This window comes from Kwoniella dejecticola, chromosome 8 (genome assembly GCF_000512565.2).
Source record: "Kwoniella dejecticola CBS 10117 chromosome 8, complete sequence".
NCBI lineage: Eukaryota > Fungi > Basidiomycota > Tremellomycetes > Tremellales > Cryptococcaceae > Kwoniella > Kwoniella dejecticola.
The window spans coordinates 1,063,323-1,081,427 of NC_089308.1; the positions used below are offsets into that span (position 1 = coordinate 1,063,323).

Below are 18,105 nucleotides of genomic sequence, written 5' to 3' on the forward strand. Positions count from 1 at the left end.
AGGTTTATCTCGCTACTTCCGCTGTAGGGGTATTTGTCTGACCGAGCTCTTCGATAGGTGCCGAATCGACGAAATCTGGTAACGCAGTTGCGTCTTGCAGGTATGAGGGAGTTTCGTTCTCGCCTATTGGCTCGTCGTCCAAACCCAATGCGTCGAGTTCTGTCATATGATCAAATGTCAGTCGTTGTTGACGACTATTCTTACGCTGCCGGCTGGAAAAACGAAAGACTTGACAGCATGGGATATTGGTATAAAAGGCTTACCAGCTTGCAGATCCGCCTCATCCACTTCATCCGGTACACCATAGCTCCGCCCGAGAGATTCTTGTATGTCGTTGGCTTGTTCTATGAGGTCTTCCATGTCGTAGTGGATGCTCTGTTAACGAAGTAAGAAAGATGAAGCAGCGAGACGTCAGCTGTGCGATCCAATAGAGTCTAAGACTGCTGGCGAAGTGTCTTACCTCGATCTTATCGATATCGATACCCTTGTATTGCTTCTTCATCTCTTTGTTCGCTGTCTTCATAGCATCGACGGTTGCCATCTGTCCCGGTACATTTCAAGGATTAGTCAAATTTCCAGCAAGCCAAGTATGCTGGCTGATTGAGGGGATGATGTCTGGATGCATCGTTGTAACGTGAGATACTCACGGTGTTCTTTAGGTTCTCAGTAGTCATAGCGGCCTGTTCCATATTATACGATTGTTGTTGGAGTTGTAACAGCTGGTTCTCGTACATCCTCTTCTGCTTCAATACTCGCAAAGCACGCTGTTGAACTGCTGCCTATTTTCCACACCGAATTGTGATCAGCATTACCCTTCTCAAGTCATCATGGCGACACCATAACACAGGATTCAGGTGTACTGTGTTTCGTCGAGGAGGCTCAGATTTCCTTCCCTCCATTTGTCGTATCCCCAATCGCTTCATACCGGTTCCCAAATCGAAGCACACGGGCGAAGCTGACGCTGGCGTCAACGCTGACTTACCTTTCCTGGACCTTCCCTCATTTTCGCCATCTGACCCTTGAATACCCCCAACTCAGCGTCCAGCTTCTTTATCTTGACTTCTACCGAGCCCATACGCGCATCGGTCTATGGCAGTCCCATCACCGGTTAGCTGACTGTATAGCTATGTGATGATAACGCAAGGTAGGTAGAGGCTGTCTTACAGATGTTATAGCGTCAGTCAAATTCGGTTTGGGCTTAGCTTTGTTACTTCCGAATATCTATAGAGGATTCGTACTCGTCAGCTTCTTGAGCTTGATTGACTGATTCTTCACGAATTCAATCGCATGCAAGCTGAACTTACTCGATTCATGGTGACTGATTATTTCAATTGGGAATTGGGTAATAAGATGGACTCTTGCAAGGCGATTGTGGTAGTGATCTAGCTCGAGAGGCGAGGTCCTCCACCTGACTCGGATGTCGTTCTTGTTCTATATGTGGAGTCGATAGGAGCGGGAAAATTACTCTCGCGTGATCCCGCTAAGCCACTGATGATGAGACGTCCTTTAGATTATTGGTACTTGAGGGATTCGACTTGCTTTGAAGAAGGAAGAAAGAAGAAGGAAGATGCAAATCCAAGATCCGATATCTTCGTGGTTGGAGGTTCTGTCAAAGTTGAGAGGCTGATCGGATCGGACGCTGATGAAGCAAATGGGGAGTTGTGTTAGATTAGATTTAGTTGACAAGCAAGTGGGGAGCTGACATGCATAAACAGTGAGGATGAGGATGAGGATGATTGATCGGAACGGTTATCGCCAGTCCACAACGTGGCGATTAGCGTGCTTGAACACGTGGGGAATGATGCGAAAGGGCGGGGTTCGTTTGTGGGGTACGAGTACACCACAAGTTGACTGTGTCTTTAACACATCTGATCGCAATTCTTCAAAGAACGTCAATCTATCAGCTTTGACGAGGTAATGCACTAGATCTGAGGGAGCTGCGAGCTCGAGTGAAGGCGATCTAACAGTAGGGTTGATGGCCGAGATGGTAGAAATGGCGAACCCGTTCATTGTTCTGGCTGCAACACTGTTAGACGCCCTTCCTCCTTCCTTGCCTAGTTAGTGACTTTACCTCAGCTACCCTGGACGGAGGCAGTAGACATAGCTGATATAATATGCACCAGTATCCGATGTTCTGTTGCTTCAGCTTCATGCGATATTCGGACCGATGTTATTATCGGCTTTACAGCTAGTCGATAAACGGGAAGGTGAGCTATGTCTCCACGAGCTGAATCTTTCCTTCGGGGCAACAGCTGACTGACAAGAGGTTGAACAGTCGTACGAGTATCGTTACCAGCCGATCGATATGTCTATCAGGTGTGTATGCGCTTCGCCTCCCCCTCTTCGGCTAGAGTCTTCATCGAATTGGCGATGCTATAAGCTGTCTTGGGCTCGAAAAATATGCTTACTCCTGGTGCTGATTACTAGGTTTCCTCATCATCAGGCAAGAACTATACCATCCACCTGAATCCACCACCGCCTACTCCCGTTGGACCGACTACACTCCCGCCTTCAATACTACCGGAAATTCCCCCTAGCGTTAATCTTCCTCCGCCTTCAATGGGAGAAAGCATTCCCCGCACACCTTCTCCTCCACCTTCACAATCATTCAATCCGCTCTTGTCTTCCCCTGCCCGTCACAGCACTCCTTCGCCTCCTTCGACCGCAATCAAAGAGTCAGGTTCTCTCATGGAAGAAGCTATAGCCAAAAGTAGTCACAAGAATAACAAAGAGTTCATCAAAAGAGAGCGGATCATGGAATCAGCAGATCATCTGAGCAGCATGTATTGTCCTTGTGCTGGGTGGGCTTATGGCTGTTTAGCAGGTGAAAAGACGATCATGGTGAGTAAGACGGGATTTCATGACTTGCTCGGTGCGGCGTCAGCAGCATCCGCTCATGGAGGGGAATGACCCAGTGTAAACACCTCTTAGCTATCATCATAGCTTCCAAAACGAATCGAGTCGTGAGAGCGGAAGTCAACTTGGGCGGTGTAGCTGGACTGCTGGATTTGGCGTGAGGTGTGAATAAGCGGTTAGTCACCGGCAGGAGTCCATGTCCTGTCCACAGAGTTGTAGAGCATTCAAAATGTTGTATTACTGTCATTGTTGTACACTATTCTCCGTCAACATCATCGTCATGTTCGTCATCACTATGACCATGTATCTGCATCCTCATGCATGGGCAGATGAACTCCTGTCTTATCAGGAGATTCTCGCATTTTCAATTGGGATACCCTGAGATTCGAGTCTGATTTCGATTGATACAAGTCACGTGATCTCGAGACAGTGTCGCTTAATTACCATTTTAGGTAAATTCCCACTTGACTGTCAGATGTTTTGTTATCGCCTCTTGGTGTATCTCTCACCATAGCGCATTCATCCATCCATCCTTACTCACTTCGGCCAAATCCATCCATCTACCCATTACCCAATCCACCTTTCACCAAATCAATCCTTTCATCTTGCATCGCATCGAATCACCCAACACAGCTACTGGAGAACACCATCTCACCGTCACTTATCGAGCTCACACGCACTCGCGCACACGACACCGTTTAATAGCTATCCTTTGGGTTTTTTGGCTTTGACCTCGTCCGCATCCAAACGACTCGAATCAAGCGGACCATTACCGGCAACCTCACCCAACAGCTCATACAGGCGTACTTTGGTTCTCCTGCAAGTCGTCAAGATGTCAGAATAGGCAGGCAGTCCGATACAACTTTACTTTGTTTCATGGCATTTGGTATCGTTCTTGCCACTTCATCTAAGATTGATAATCAACAAGCATGTCAATAACAAATCCGCCTCCGCCTCCGAATTCGAGTGCGAACCTGACGTCGACTTCGGGTTCGACTTCATCAATCTCACCTGCAATATCAAATCGTTCACCTATCCCCTCTACCTCCACTCCCAACGACCCCCAATCACAGGCGTCACAGGGTATATCCTCCCTTGACCTGACCCTTCCAACAGCTATCTCCCACCTCGTCCAATTCCTAATACAACCTCTATCCCTGCATTATCCCCATCCGGTCATCTTATCCCTGCGGGACGAACTCAGCAGCCGACTCAACGAACTCTTCAAATCGTCATGGGAAGAATCACGTCCTCAACGTGGATCTGGGTATCGCTCGTTGATCTGCACTCGTCATCGAGGATTACCCGCCGTCCTGGTACAAGCTGCCAAGTCGTCCGGGGTCGATAAAGAGGTGTGGAAGCGGGCTTTGGCAGACAAAAAGAGCGGGAAGCGGGGTGAAGAATGGGAGTCGTGGTGCGATCCTGGGCAAGTGACTTGGAGGTGGGGAGGATGGGAGTGGGAGGATATTGGTTTCGAGCCGTTCAAGGTGATAAAGGGTGAGTGCTGACTACCTCTCCTTGTCGTTGAAAAGGGGCCGGCTCCCCGTAACCTCTCCGGAGCAGTCATGTTGATCTGTTCTGATCGACAATCAGAACCATTCCAAATCATCTGGCAATCCTCTTCGTCCCTTTCACCATCCATTTCTACCGCAATACCAAACGCATCGACCTTTACTCCCGCTCGAGCCTCGCACGCCATCCCAATCAAAGCGCCCATGGTCATGGCCGCCGGTCCACCCACTCCTGGTCCTGGTCCGACCGCGCCTGCAGTATATGCTATCCCGCCAACACCCTCGCAACAGCCGCGAACAGAAAGCGAGGGCGACTTGTTACCTGCATTCGGCACCTTGGGTCTAGGTCATCCCGGCACATCCTCCAATGCAAACAGGACATCTTCCGGGTGGACAAGCTCAACTGGATCAAGAGACACAAGCTACACCCATTCTGACTCATACAGCGACTCTGAGGAAGACGAGCATGTTGACCGCGATACCGGGAACCAGTCACCTTCTAGATCGCATCGAGGCACTGGCTCCACAAGCTCCATGGGCTCAAGCGGTAGTTTGTCAGATAGCAATTCGGGCCACACTCAATTGCTCACCCCATCGTCTAGACCCAACTCGGCAGATCCGTTCGGCAGTCGTATCCCAGCTCTATCACTCAAGGAGAAAGGCGATCACAAAGAGAAAGAGAAGACTCGTAAATCCGACCCACGAGGTCGTACTCCCTCACCACCCAATGATGGCAGTACGACCCATGGAAACGAGAACGTCACTCCCAATACTGAGAACACTTTGACCCCTTCCTCGACGGTGAATCACCCTACTCCAAGTGTCACGCCTTACGATGGCGGCAACGTGACGGTCTTAGGGGGAGGAGTGAAATTGGGCGGACTATCAAGACCTTCCAGCGTGATGTCCCATCGATCTCGATCTAGATCACCTTCTATCTCTCTAGCTTCGAGAGCGCTCAATACAGCTACGACCGAAGGTAGCGGAGGCAGGAAACAACGGACAAGAAGAAGGATCATGCCTACATACCTTGGACATCTGAATTCCGGAGTAGGTGGACCAATCATGGGAGTGTTCACCCAGTTCAACCCCAATACACCTGCATCAGCAAATACTCATGCTCTCACGCCGAACAAAGGTGGCAGTGTGGGTGTAGGAGTCAGCCCGCCGCCTGTGAATGTTGTTGGTGGGCGCAGTGTTAGCCTGCCGACTACGATGCCGAGAATGGGTTGAGTAGATGGGTAGCTCGAACACTCTTCAACACGAGACATAATTGCTATCGCTTGTCTCTTGTCTCTTGCTTCTTACCTGGTCTTTTTGTTTTTCCTTATTGTCTTCAATCATTTCTCATAACATTGCATCCCTTCGTTTTTAGATCAGCTTGACACCACTTTGACTTCAACTTCGAATTCGATCATATTTCTTCAACACTCTTTTCTCGCCATATATTCAGACAAAACACCTTTCTCACTCTTCGTTCTCATCTTCTGTTATTCGTTCTTTGTTCCTTTGATTTCGACTCATCACCTTGTTCTTGTTCTTGTTTCGTTTTGTGTCTGCTTGGAAGGGGAGGCGAGGAGAGGGGAAGACATACAATTGAATCAAATGCATTGTCTCGCATAATAGTCATGGAGCCTCGGATTGTACAGCACATATATATACAACGAATGAAACTGTTCGCTTTTTGGATACGTACAAAGAACTTCGCACGTGAGTTTCACCGGGAAATCAGGAACACTCAGGCTAAGATCGATACATCGTAATACTGTACAATGAGCCATCGTCCCTCAACCTACGGCCCACATCTAAGATCTGTATCTAGGTTTGAATCCATATAAGATAGCTTGATCATCATCTAACCCTAACCCAGACGGATCATCCTCGTCCTCATCCTCTCCTCCATCTTCTGCGGCGGGGAGAGGGTGAGGTTGATTCGCAGTCTGAATCTGACCCGTTGTTCTTTCCGACTCTGCCTTGTCTCGCCGCCATTCATCGTCTTCATCGATATCTTCAGACTCTAACTGATCTTTCCTGGTGTCATACTGCCTATCCTCCGTTACATGATACATCTGAGGTGTACTTCTATCTGTCAAAGAAGCAGGGACAGGGGTCTGAGAAGGCGGTTTGAGATTGAATGTCCCTTGGGAAGGTACGAGTAAAGGTGATCGTTGTCCAGTTTCGGCCTCTTCACGCTCGTCTTTACTTTTACCTTTACTTCTCCTTCCACCTCCACTCGCTGTAAGTCCTGCATCATCATCGACTCGCTGCGCCCCTTGCTTCAAGCCATGAGGATTCTGTAATGAATCTACTTTGTTCTTCATCTCATCAATCATCCCTCGGTATTCCGCATTTAACCTCCGTTCGTCCGCTAGATCGCGCTCGACTCGCTCAAGGCGCTGGATGAAAGAGGTGGCTAGACCAAGTAAGAGGGTTTCGGGGCCTATACCGAATGTAGCATCTGGGTTTGGGTTTGGATTTAGATTTGGATTTGGATTTGGTGGTGGATTTGCGTTTTGCCGTTGTGGAAAGGGAGGATGGCTTTGAGCGGTGTTTGTATCCCGGTTAGATGATGAAGAAGGGTTGGATGGTGTCGAGCTGGATGAATCTGGGGCAACAGGACACTGGTCATGAATTGGGTTAGAAGCTGTCTGGGGATTTTGAGGGTATTGTTGCTGATTAGTCTGATGTCGAGGCTGAGACTGGCTCGAAGTATTTGGACGAGGAGGAACGCCGAGCTGTAAACCCAAATTCGAGCCTGGTGGTATAGTACAGCCTAATGAAAGCGATTGGATATCAATCTTGAATCTTAAATTATTTCCTTCAGATGCTGGGTTGGAGGTCGAAGCAGGTGCGGATGAAGGTGGGTCAGCATACTTGGGGAATTGATTCGACATGTTATTGTCTGGTCTGAGTAGGAGCTGATTGATTCTCGTGCTTCTCAGAACAAAACAAGGGGATGGGCTCTGGTCAGGTGAAGATAGAGAAGCTGTGGAAGAGAAATTGATCGAAAATCAACGAGACTCCGCTGGTGTGCAGGTACAGGGACAGCGCATTGACATGCTATTGAAATACCTTTCAGATGAAACTTCGATACCGCGGCGGTGCATGCCGTAATCCCACAGAGATCTAATCTAAGCATATTATAACGGTCAAAAGCTAGACTCGGGGTGGATGTCCCCTACTCGAATGCTGTCTTCGTGAGCAACGAAGCCTTGTAAAAGTATTGTACAGCAACAAAAGAGGATAGGTGCTGAAATGTCAAAAGATGAGGAAAGCATTGCTCTGCGTCACGATGCATCACACAGCGTGACGGACCTACAACTGCTGGTCGCTCCTGTGCATTACAGCAGGAGACCGCTATGTTATGTTGACAGAGAGTGATACCGTATCGAGAATTTAACGTTACTTATCAGGATTTACGGTGTTGATCCTTGTCTTTCCTACAGCTCAAACCAACTACCCCTGGCTCCTACTCGTGAGACATCATGTCTCTCGTCGACGTACAACAGCCAACACAGGTGCCCTCCATGGGGCAGCGCTTCCGTGACCAGCCCAGGGGCGGGTCCAAATGCAGTCCGACAGCCTCTCATGACGCGCCTGCAATCTCATTTCAGGATGACCCCAGCTCACAAGGTTCCCTTCCAGGAGGAGCAAAGATAATCAAGCCTACTATCCTCTGCTACCCCTTTTTGTCTACATGCGAGCTCATGTGGGAGGAGCAGCAACGAGCTCCCGATGGCACCACCGTGACAGTCATAGACAATAGTAGCGCTAAATGTAGCATGGTCATGCGAGCTATCAAAGATCGGGCCGGCCTCACGTCTGAGGAGGCGTATCACGACGCCGTCACCTGGCTCAGAGGTGCGGTCGCTGATAGGCAGGTAACCCCTTGGCGTACCTCTACTAGTCACATTACCAAGGGGCGGACATACAATATGGCCGATTTTTTGATCAACCAGACCAGATTGACACTCAGCACCTCAATAAAGCAGAATATGAGGTGGCTCAACACAAAACTCAGAGAGTCGAATTGCCAATGGCGTTTCGATACTCAGCTAGTGGATACCGCAGCGGAATTCCAGGACCCCTTTCCGCCTCATACTTTACCCAGCGGCGTACGACCGGTTGATTTCGAGGTGTACAAAGCTGAGACACAACAGCAATGGGGTGACAAGTGGTTTGAGCCTACAGAATGGAACGAGAATGGCGATATGGTGATGTATCATTTCGTGGTCGGCCCGTCCGACAGGTCCAGCGCGGACTCTTCGAACCTCATGGTGCAGCGATAGATCAAGAAGCGCCAGAGTGTGATTCTTCTACATCACTGTGATGAAGATTGACTGTATAGGCGGTATAGGCATGCACGCAGCTCTCGAAGCCGTTTCGTTCTACTTGAAGCTGAGCTTGACCATATTTCGAATGTCTTTCGGTCATCTAGCAATATTTCCTTGGACTCGATGAGACTATTGAACCCAATCTTTCGTTGGGTTCTGATACAAATGTGATGACGAAGACACACGTCAACTCGAGGACGATTGACTGTGATGGTGATGATGACGCTTTTGATGGATTGGCGGAAAGTCCCTTTGAGATGGCAATCTGTCTCGGGCGCACAGGTATTTTGAGCGAAATAAACAAACAAGCGAAACAAGCACTTTGATGCGATACACTGTACATATGGAGGATCTCCGATTTCCCACTGTCTGCTGCTCCCGAGATGCTCAATCGCCATTGAAAATTTCTCTTCTTTCTCTGGTCGGAAGTCGGTAACACTGTGAAAAGCGCATCGCAAGCTCAATCGTCGCCTTGACCACGATTCCGTCGGCATTCACGATGGCGGGGAACAATAGCGAGCTGTCGACAGCTACTCCTTCTACACTGGGCATCACCCTGACAATCCAGCTGCCTACCAATACGCCCACTGCTGAACACGAACCACAGAGCTCCCGACCAGGTGTCGAAGTCAGATCAAACGCCAACGCTACACCTGCGAGACCTCAGGCAGACACTTCTGTCAGTCCAGTAATACAAGATCACGTCAGCTCAAATCCCGGCCCTTTCATATTCTCACTTACCCATTATACCCAGATCATGAACCGTCTCATCCATCTAGAAGAGCAAGTCACTAATCGACAAAACGACGCGGCGGATTATGCGAACCAGCTCAACCAAGAGAAGGTGAAGAATGAAAATCTCAGGAAGGTCGTTGAGGGTTTACAAACTCAAGTTTCGGTGGGGAGGGAAGAACGCGATCTGATGACTGAAAGATATCGTCAGCTCAGCAGAGAATTTGAGAACTGGAAAGTTCAGATTGAAGTGTCTGAGACAGAAAAAAAGTCCGACGAGGTGAACCGGCACCACACAATGAAGGAAGAACTCAAGTATCAAGTGGAAAACGAAGTGTCACGAATTATCGCTGCGAAACTGCAAGACCTCCAAACGCTTGATGCGCAGGGTGCTAGAGCAACGGAGGAGAGAATATTAGCTATCAAGAACGCTGGAGAATATGCTATCTCTCAAATCCGAAAACTTCGCAAGGATTATTCGAAAGAAGAAATCAAGATTGATCTTGTATTTCACGCTATTGAAAAAGCCAAGAAAGACGCGCTGGCTGTCATCAACAGGGAGAAACAGGGTCTGGAAGAAGCGAAGAATGCTAGGAAGAAGGAGATTAGGGAGACTGTCTCATCAGGTCTCGATGAGATCAAGCGCACCAATCGTCTCGCGATCGAGGACCTTAGATATCTGATGATACAGGCAGAACAAAATTTAGAGCAGATGAACTTTGATCTTTTGACTCGACAGGATCAAGCTCTCTTCAGACTGGGTCCAAACACATACGGGATTACCGGTACATATGCCAGGAACGAACTTGTCGATATCCTCGAGTCTCTGCCACCGCCCAAAAAGTCAACAAAGCAGAACAACAAGAATAAGAACAAGAACAAGAATAAGAACAAGAACAAGAACAAGAACAAGGTCAAAGCTCAACTTCCGAGATTCCCAACAGAGCATCAACAACAGCGATACATTAACCCAGTCCGAGTGGAGGACCCAAGACTTGCTCGAGGGATGACTCTAGGCGATTATCTTGAGAGTTGGTCAGATATCGGGATTACGGGAAATGGAGCTGAATAGCTAGCTGTTCGAGAGTAGATCATTTGATTTACTCAATCATCTCGAAGCCTGAGAATGATTCCCACAGTAATATATAAGTGAAATGGCAAATATACATTACGCTGAGCAGATTCATGCAAAAATCATACATATCTATATGACTTGCATTCCCGGAAACGCGAATGCATGGTATCCTATGTACATCGAAGTCAGGTTGTCTACAGCATCATCCCGTCTATGTGTCCAGCTTTACACTGTCGATCGTCAATGATCGGATTCGCATCAAATCCGAGAATCACCCTACACTGTGACACAAGTCGATAGTGTCATCATACCGCCACAAGTATGTCACGTGGGCGTGAATCGTAGAATCGAAGCAGGAAATATATACATACCAATACTTCACGAGTCTCGCTCGTCCCTCTCTCTGCCCAGTCCAGCCGGCCCAGCACCTTCCCAGAAGACAGGGTACTCTTTAGGCCACTCTTTCATCCCTTCCTCTTTCTTCCAACGTTTGGCTATGTATTCCTCGAAGGCCAGTTGGCTGTGATCCAGGTGAGTTTGTTCAGATGTGATTCGTGCGGTGTGTTTCTCGTGTGGTGTGTTCATATTGTCAGATACTCGATGGGGAATACGGGGTGAAGATAACTCGAATTGGTAAGTTGGGGAGTTTTCAGAGTTCTGTCCTTCCAATGAGGTATTCTATGTGTTGAGCTGGATTGGAATGGAATGGAATATAAAAGAGAAAACAGACCCATATTTCAGCAGCCTGGCTTATATAGACGAAATCGTAAACTCGAGACCAGTTCATCGCTCAACCTATACTCACCTCATGAATCTTCGCTCAAATCAACAAATCGTTCATCTCCCTGACCGACCTTCTAAGACACTCAAGTGATGCAGAAGTCATTGTCCAACCCTTAGGGGTTTTTTTTTTCCACCGCCCATCAAATCCGAACAGCTAACAATCGTTATCCGACGTGTTTGAAGATGAGACATGCTCCTTTCCACTGATCTCTAGGTGTTCTCGACGTCCTTTCGATCTTGAGTAATTAGGAGCATATCAAGGTTATCATATGTAATTGCGCATCAAGATCGAGATTGTGGCCCATAAACGTAAAGTATCTATCGGGGACGTGCGGTGGATGCTGTACACTTCATTAAGTTTGTCCCTGAGATTGATCTCGCCAACACATCGATGAGAATTGACTTCGTGTTACTTCATCCTGATCCCGATCTTGATGCTTGGCGCTTGATGGGCTGATGGCAAACTTTTCTTTTTACTGTAGTTTTGGAAAAAAATTAAACCTTGATGACGAATCATCCATCATGATGATCACTGGACTACGACCACTTGTACAGTAAGTTGACGGATGAATCAATCATGATGATTCTCACCTCGATGGTTGAGACACCATGCAGCGGATGATCAATTATGTGTGTTGATTCCGTCGTCCGAGCGTTACTTCACTGCCTGAGTACCCTTCTGCGTCGATTCCCTGTTACTCAGGAGTATTGGACCGCCGTTGAATAGGTTACACTGCATGATCAACGGTCAACGAATGATCTCGTCCGAAGAGGGTATTCTAGACCGAGTATCAGTGTTTCAGCCAATGAAGACTCAGCCCGCGAGGAAACCTTAAACAGACTCACATTGATCATCACCATCACCACTACAATCAAACAGACGCTAGTTTCACTTTTTTCACTTCCCATCTTGGAAAAGTACAAGATTGTCGATCTGTATCTTCCATCAATACTCGTAATGCCCTAGTGCGTTTGAGAATGAGACGAAAGGAGGGGAAAGGAGGGGTCAGATCAGAGTGGGGGACAAGAAGATCTGTGTGATCAGAGTGGGGAAGTGAAAATCCTTCCAGGTATGTCAAACAGAATGACATCGCTTTTGATTATCGTCTCAGACAAGTATGATACGCGTGGTAATCAATGAGCAATGAGCATGATTGCCGAGCTTTAGCACACAATCCAGACATCGATCATTGAGCATTGGGGGTATCCGTACATACATCCCCTACGCGATTTAGCCGAGATTATGGTGCGACTATCCGCTCGTAACGCCGATTTGAGATGACGATTGCAAGCAATTGCGTGTGCTAGGGTGCCGATCCGATGCTACTGTACATGCGTACATACATTTAATCTATTGTCCAGCCAAGATACCTATACCCTTCCAGACCCCGACCTGCGGCTTGATCAGAGCCAAGCTCTTATCTAACCCTTCTTCCAATCCTGTTCCGCCACTTTCGACAGATTCTCTCAAAATATCCTCTCGACCGTCCCATGCAACTTCGATCGAAGTCTCCAACTTGGCGCGGAAAGTCTTGATCGTGCTTTGTAACGAGTTGGCGAGTTCTACATGATCTGAAGTGGCTAAGATCAAGTGTCGTAGCAGTGCAGTCGCTTCGCCTGGTGGTCATTACACGCATTTATCAGTTGAACGATCCTTCTCTCAAGATACTATCGCCCGCCTCTCCGAGGAAGACACGAAGATATGGAATACTCACCGCTCTTCTCATCGACTCTAGTCAATAACCTTCCTATACTACCGATCAAATACTCAAATTCATCTACTGTCCCCTTCCTGCCCTTCGCACGCTTTCTGCTTTTCTTCGTGGATCTCGAAGTTTGCCTGCAATTACCAACAGTTCGTTGGTCAGTACATTAGCTTTGCACAACTTGTCTTCGACCGACGGGTTTGCCTTTGTTTCCTTGTCATTGAGGGAAAGATTGCTCACCCAGTCATCTTGGTCACTTGCGAGAAGACCGTCGTAGGCGCAACAGTATACCTTGTGAAACCCGTCACAGCCGTCGTGGCAGTCGTAGCCACGTCGACACCTTCTATCGCAGGCTCCGTATCGACAATGTAGAATTGTTCTGCAGCGCCAGAGTCGACATTTGTTGTTAGCATTTCTTTGTACATTAATTCACCTTTTCCAGAAAGTAAAGGGTCAGACGAGACGACTCACCCGGATCAGACTCCCTGATCTTCCGAAGCTCTTTCAACCTATTCATCTCCTTATCCAACTGACCTTCCATCTCTTCAAATGTCTCCATCAGCGCCTCATGCGCTTCCTCAAGTCCTGGATTGATCATAGCCTCCACCAAATCAGATCGATCGTGCAAGGATATCTACGCGTAGGGCGATACATCAGCGCGTCGCTCAAGATAAGATGTCTACCCAGTCAGATGGTAGAGCCAAGAGGAGGCAAAAAGGAGAAAGAGCGTGAGACTTACAAGTCTGTATGCCTCGCTAAAGTCCGCTCCTCGGCATAAGACATCAACAGCACTATCCACATCCTGCGCATGTTCTATGAACACTTGGGAAGCCTCGAGATGTCGACCTCGAGATGCAAGATGATCTACAAAATACAGATCAATTCCATTAGCTGAGTCTCTCCTGATAGAACGAAATTGCAAAGAGGAGGAGCTCACCAGTCACTCTGACGCATATTTGGAGGGTCTCATCCTTAGAGACATCCAACTTCTTGGCCAGGGTGAACAGTTCGCGCCACGCATGAGCCTTCTCATAAGCTTTCAGAGCTTTCTTTTCCTGTTTGCCCAGCACATATGCTGCGGAGCCAGATCAGCTCTGATTTGCAGGACCCAGTCGGTTCTGTAGCTCACATATAGCTGCATCCGCGAAATCCCTTCGATCGTACAGATAATCTCCGTACAGATCATGTACGACCTACAATCAGCAAGCTTAGCTATCCGCCTTGGGGGGAAGGAGCGAGTAGATAGTTGAAGCTCACCTCAAGATGTTCAGGCTCATCCGCGTACAATCTGAAAGCCTCGTCGTATAGTTCATATCGCGACAAATACGAAGAAGCCTCTTCAAATTTGTCCGGACCTACCATCATCGCGTCAGATGGAATTTCATGATGGAGGATGAGAATAAGAACATACCAGACTGTTTCAAATTACGAAGAGCACTTTCTCTCCTTGACAAGTGGTCGTCAATCCTGAATCTTTGATCCCATTTATCTAGAGCTCGCAATTCCCGTAAGAATGGTAAATACTCTTTCGGATCCTGCAAACCGGGTTCATCATATCAGCTATACACTTCACCCCTCAAAAGATTTGATCCGAGGTCTAGTGAACATACCTTCTGGGAATACTGAGCGATCATTAAGACTAGTTGGAAATTATACATCCCCAGAGCGACATCGTATAGCCTGTTCACGTCGGAAAGGAAGATGATGTATTTGATAGCGTCCTCAACGATTTCTGGGTGGTCGGCTGAAGATACGATATCAGCATCAATGCGAATCCTCTAATGTCTACTTGAGCGCTGAGGTGGAGGAGAGGGGTCAGACATACCTTGAAGGTTCAAGAGGACTCTTAAACCACTTTCATAGTCGGCAGGCTGCTTGCACACATGAGTGGTTAAGATAGTCTCGATGTATTGCTCGACTCCTCGATCCTCCAGGATAGATCGCAGAGCATCGCAAATGGTGTTGACCTTGTCGACAGGTTTAGAGGATCTGTGGTGAAGCAGAAAGGGTCAATCAGTCGGTTCTCAGCTATGGTGGCAATGCAAGATGAGGACCCACGATGAAGATGATGAAGGATCCTTGCTATAATCTCCATACAGAATTCTGGCGGAATCGGCGGAGCTGTTCCGCGACGAACAGGCTTCAGCGCTAGCTCAATAGCGGGACACATAAAAAAGGCTCACTTGAGGGAAGATACGAATAAGTTCAGATAATCAACTTCGGGGACTTGCTGTACGAAATCTTTGAGATTGCTCATAAATTGCGAGGGGTTCAGATCATACAGGACGTTCAGGTCTAAACGATGTTTTCGACATTGCAAGAAAGCATTTCGGTAATTTCCGCTATTTGCATCATATCGAATCGTCAACTGTGCGCAAAAGACGAAAATGTGAGATATCACTGACGAGAGAACATCCTGCTTGACGACAGCCAGAACCAGCGCTCTGGGATAGACAGTCTCCAAATTCCCTCTTGGCATCTGCAGGACTAGACTCATCGAGCTTTCGCATGCCGTGACAATCAGCGATCCTCGTTCCACTCTTCTTTCGTCCCAGATCATCTCGTGCGGTAAGAGATCATCCCCATTAGCTAATCCTTTGAGAGTCGGTAATGGCGCATAGTGCGAAAATTGTGAGGATGTAGTGTAGATTAGGAAATCCGGTGTGAGGGTGTAAGAAGTTACGTTTGAGGCGATGGAGGTCGATATAGATGAAGGCGATAAGGGAGATAAGTGTAGTTTTGAATTCGGTGACAGGGCAAATATCAGTCCAGAGGATGATGAGTATGATAATGCTTTCGGATGGGGTCCAAGCGTTATATCGACCGGACGATCACTCGCGACTGACATCAGAAGAGCGCATCCAAGATCAGACACAGATTCTTGAGCAAATAGTATAATTAAAGGCAGACTCACCACTTGTCAATTGTCCTTGTGCCGTCAAAACGAGCAGCTCGTCTTCGGCCCACAACAATCGTTCAGCCTCATCTTCCAGATTCTCTGATTCGATCTCTTCTTTTTCGTCGACAACGTGAACTACAGATTTTGCTGTACCATTTTGTTCCGACCAAGAAAGTACTGCTACTTTACCATTCGGTCCAACGGCTATTTGTTTCACCAGTCTCTTTCCATCTTGAGGTATTTGGGTCGAGTACCTCAATTTGGGTTCGGCAACTTTACCTCCTCCCCGAAGTCGACTTCCTGATTTGGGGTCTGGTAATCGGGTATTCAGGTCCCAAACATGTACTAAACCATCGGAGAAGAGTACCGCCAACGAATCGCTTGAATCGGATAGACTGACGTGCACAGGTACAGAGGGGAGATCGAGATGATATGAGGACATCGGTGGCGGAGCATTCTGTGTTCTGAACGGTGTTATGAGGAGTTTCTCTGCATTTCTAGATCAGCACTGGTATTCCACACAAGGATGCAGCGATAAAACTCACGACCGTCAATCACAGCTACAGAAGCGGTATCGTTTGGCATGGGTAATCTGGCTGTATATGTATCCCATACAAAGCTTCTTGCCTGCACGAAGTCTGTTTGGAAGAAACGATCAGTCTGATTAACCGCGGAACGGAAAAGGCACTCACTTTCGCCGAAGAGATATATGGACAGCGGATCCTCAGGATGCCACTTGAATCCCTTGAACCTGTTTGAAGCTGGGTCATGGGAGAACAGTTCCTGCTTGAGGTAATAATGGTAATTCTTCATGGACCAAAGCTGGACTATATGTTCATCATTTCGATCAGCCTTTACTCTACCGGTTGACATTGCGAGGCCCACAAGGCAATTAAAACGGGATCGAAGACTCACCGACGTCCCTATCTTTCCGCTCTATCCAGATAGCCAGTACCTCCGAGTCCGAATTCCAGCTTAGTCCCTTGACTTTCCCCTCTTTCCAAGTCTCCTTGTTCTCCCTCAACTCAAATCCACCATGTCGAAGACCATTCCGCTCTAACATAGCTATATCCCATTTCCCTTCTCTGCCTTCACCTCCTCCTTCATATCCATACCGTATCAACGTCGACAACAGGTTCCCTACCGGTCTCCAAGATAGATTTCCCTCTAATCCTGGTAATGACTCCGATGTAGCCGATAATTTAGGTACGAATCCCGTATTCGGATCTCTCGAATATATCCTAATCTGTCTTCTTCCCTCCTGACTTTCAGTATGATCATCTCCTTTGGTGTAGGGGTCTAAAGAAGAGATAGCAAAGTAGGAAGCATCTCCTCGGAAAGTGATATACGGCAAGCCGGAGTCGGTAGGATGCGCTAGGGATTGGGCGGTATTCACAGGTTGTTTGGCGGCTGATTTACCCAATGATCCATGGAATTGAGTTTGTTTCGATCCCCATCCGACATTGATGAATTTATCTTCACCGAAATCATCCGATCTGAGAGGCTCTTCATGTATGACGTCGAAATGGCGGGTCATGCACACCAGGTTATCTTCGCCTGTAACTAATATTATCTGCTCGTCGTCTGGTGCCCAAGCAGCAGCTTTGATCCCACTATCGACAGATCCAACAATTTCCACCGGTGCAACACCTCCATCTGAGCCTTCCAGAGCTATAGTAGCTATGTCTCCGCCGGATAAGAGGATGACCAAGGTCCTGTCGTCGGGTAGATAATGTATATCGAGAGTTTCACCTTGATGCTCTGGTGAAGGGAAAGGAGCGAGGACGGGTGAGGTGAATGAGGAGATGATCTATCGGAAGCCATCAGCTGACATGACTTGTTAAAGCAGTGTGTCAAGCTGGAAAGTCTCACTTCTGGCTCTGCATTGTCCGGGGTGATTTGCAATATGTCAATCTCGATACCACCGTCTTCACCTGGTCTTTCTAGCGTGACAAAGACAGTCCCATCTTCTGGATTTATAGCTATATTTCCAGCTTTACTCGATGAGCCAAACTTTTGCAAGTCCCTGATTTGCACTCCCAGCGGCGTGAGGGACCTCATCCTGTCTGGTCTTAACCGTTAGCCAAGATAACTTGATATCGTTTTTGATAAACGTCAAATTGTTCAACAAAAAGCACAATGATCATGGAGGAACCAACAAAATTCTGAACATTTCAGTGGTATCGGCGATCGCCGCCAACCTTGCGAA

General features: G+C 47.7%; 8 protein-coding genes across 8 annotated transcripts; 4 read left to right on the top strand and 4 right to left on the bottom strand.

The window, feature by feature from the left end:
• Positions 1-4: 4 nt before the first annotated feature.
• Positions 5-1,313, bottom strand: I303_106681 (uncharacterized protein; the record flags this gene model as incomplete). Its single annotated transcript, XM_018411931.1, has 7 exons — positions 5-159; positions 264-375; positions 461-541; positions 648-779; positions 983-1,087; positions 1,165-1,221; positions 1,305-1,313. The coding sequence occupies 7 exons, from the start codon at positions 1,311-1,313 to the stop codon at positions 5-7; spliced, it is 651 nt and encodes a 216-aa protein (XP_018259132.1).
• Positions 1,314-1,984: 671 nt separating this feature from the next.
• Positions 1,985-3,017, top strand: I303_106682 (uncharacterized protein; the record flags this gene model as incomplete). Its single annotated transcript, XM_018411930.1, has 5 exons — positions 1,985-2,057; positions 2,124-2,207; positions 2,276-2,316; positions 2,428-2,841; positions 2,916-3,017. 5 exons carry the CDS (start codon positions 1,985-1,987, stop codon positions 3,015-3,017), a joined length of 714 nt encoding a protein of 237 aa, XP_018259131.1.
• A 768-nt stretch (positions 3,018-3,785) lies between these two features.
• Positions 3,786-5,600, top strand: I303_106683 (uncharacterized protein; the record flags this gene model as incomplete). Its single annotated transcript, XM_018411929.1, has 2 exons — positions 3,786-4,353; positions 4,450-5,600. The coding sequence occupies 2 exons, from the start codon at positions 3,786-3,788 to the stop codon at positions 5,598-5,600; spliced, it is 1,719 nt and encodes a 572-aa protein (XP_018259130.1).
• A 572-nt stretch (positions 5,601-6,172) lies between these two features.
• Positions 6,173-7,261, bottom strand: I303_106684 (uncharacterized protein; the record flags this gene model as incomplete). The annotated part of the gene is made up of 1 exon (XM_018411928.1): positions 6,173-7,261. One exon carries the CDS (start codon positions 7,259-7,261, stop codon positions 6,173-6,175), a length of 1,089 nt encoding a protein of 362 aa, XP_018259129.1.
• A 591-nt stretch (positions 7,262-7,852) lies between these two features.
• Positions 7,853-8,656, top strand: I303_106685 (uncharacterized protein; the record flags this gene model as incomplete). Its single annotated transcript, XM_018411927.1, has 1 exon — positions 7,853-8,656. One exon carries the CDS (start codon positions 7,853-7,855, stop codon positions 8,654-8,656), a length of 804 nt encoding a protein of 267 aa, XP_018259128.1.
• A 544-nt stretch (positions 8,657-9,200) lies between these two features.
• I303_106686 (uncharacterized protein) lies at positions 9,201-10,505 on the top strand (the record flags this gene model as incomplete). Its single annotated transcript, XM_018411926.1, has 1 exon — positions 9,201-10,505. One exon carries the CDS (start codon positions 9,201-9,203, stop codon positions 10,503-10,505), a length of 1,305 nt encoding a protein of 434 aa, XP_018259127.1.
• Positions 10,506-10,886: 381 nt separating this feature from the next.
• Positions 10,887-11,093, bottom strand: I303_106687 (uncharacterized protein; the record flags this gene model as incomplete). The annotated part of the gene is made up of 1 exon (XM_065969415.1): positions 10,887-11,093. One exon carries the CDS (start codon positions 11,091-11,093, stop codon positions 10,887-10,889), a length of 207 nt encoding a protein of 68 aa, XP_065825487.1.
• A 1,549-nt stretch (positions 11,094-12,642) lies between these two features.
• I303_106688 (uncharacterized protein) lies at positions 12,643-17,957 on the bottom strand (the record flags this gene model as incomplete). The annotated part of the gene is made up of 19 exons (XM_065969416.1): positions 12,643-12,908; positions 13,007-13,131; positions 13,238-13,376; positions 13,469-13,631; positions 13,737-13,861; positions 13,935-14,072; positions 14,127-14,190; positions 14,255-14,352; positions 14,409-14,532; positions 14,608-14,741; positions 14,823-14,986; positions 15,056-15,118; positions 15,181-15,339; positions 15,403-15,838; positions 15,912-16,385; positions 16,442-16,534; positions 16,589-16,723; positions 16,812-17,706; positions 17,769-17,957. The coding sequence occupies 19 exons, from the start codon at positions 17,955-17,957 to the stop codon at positions 12,643-12,645; spliced, it is 3,984 nt and encodes a 1,327-aa protein (XP_065825488.1).
• Between the last annotated feature and the right edge of the window lie 148 nt (positions 17,958-18,105).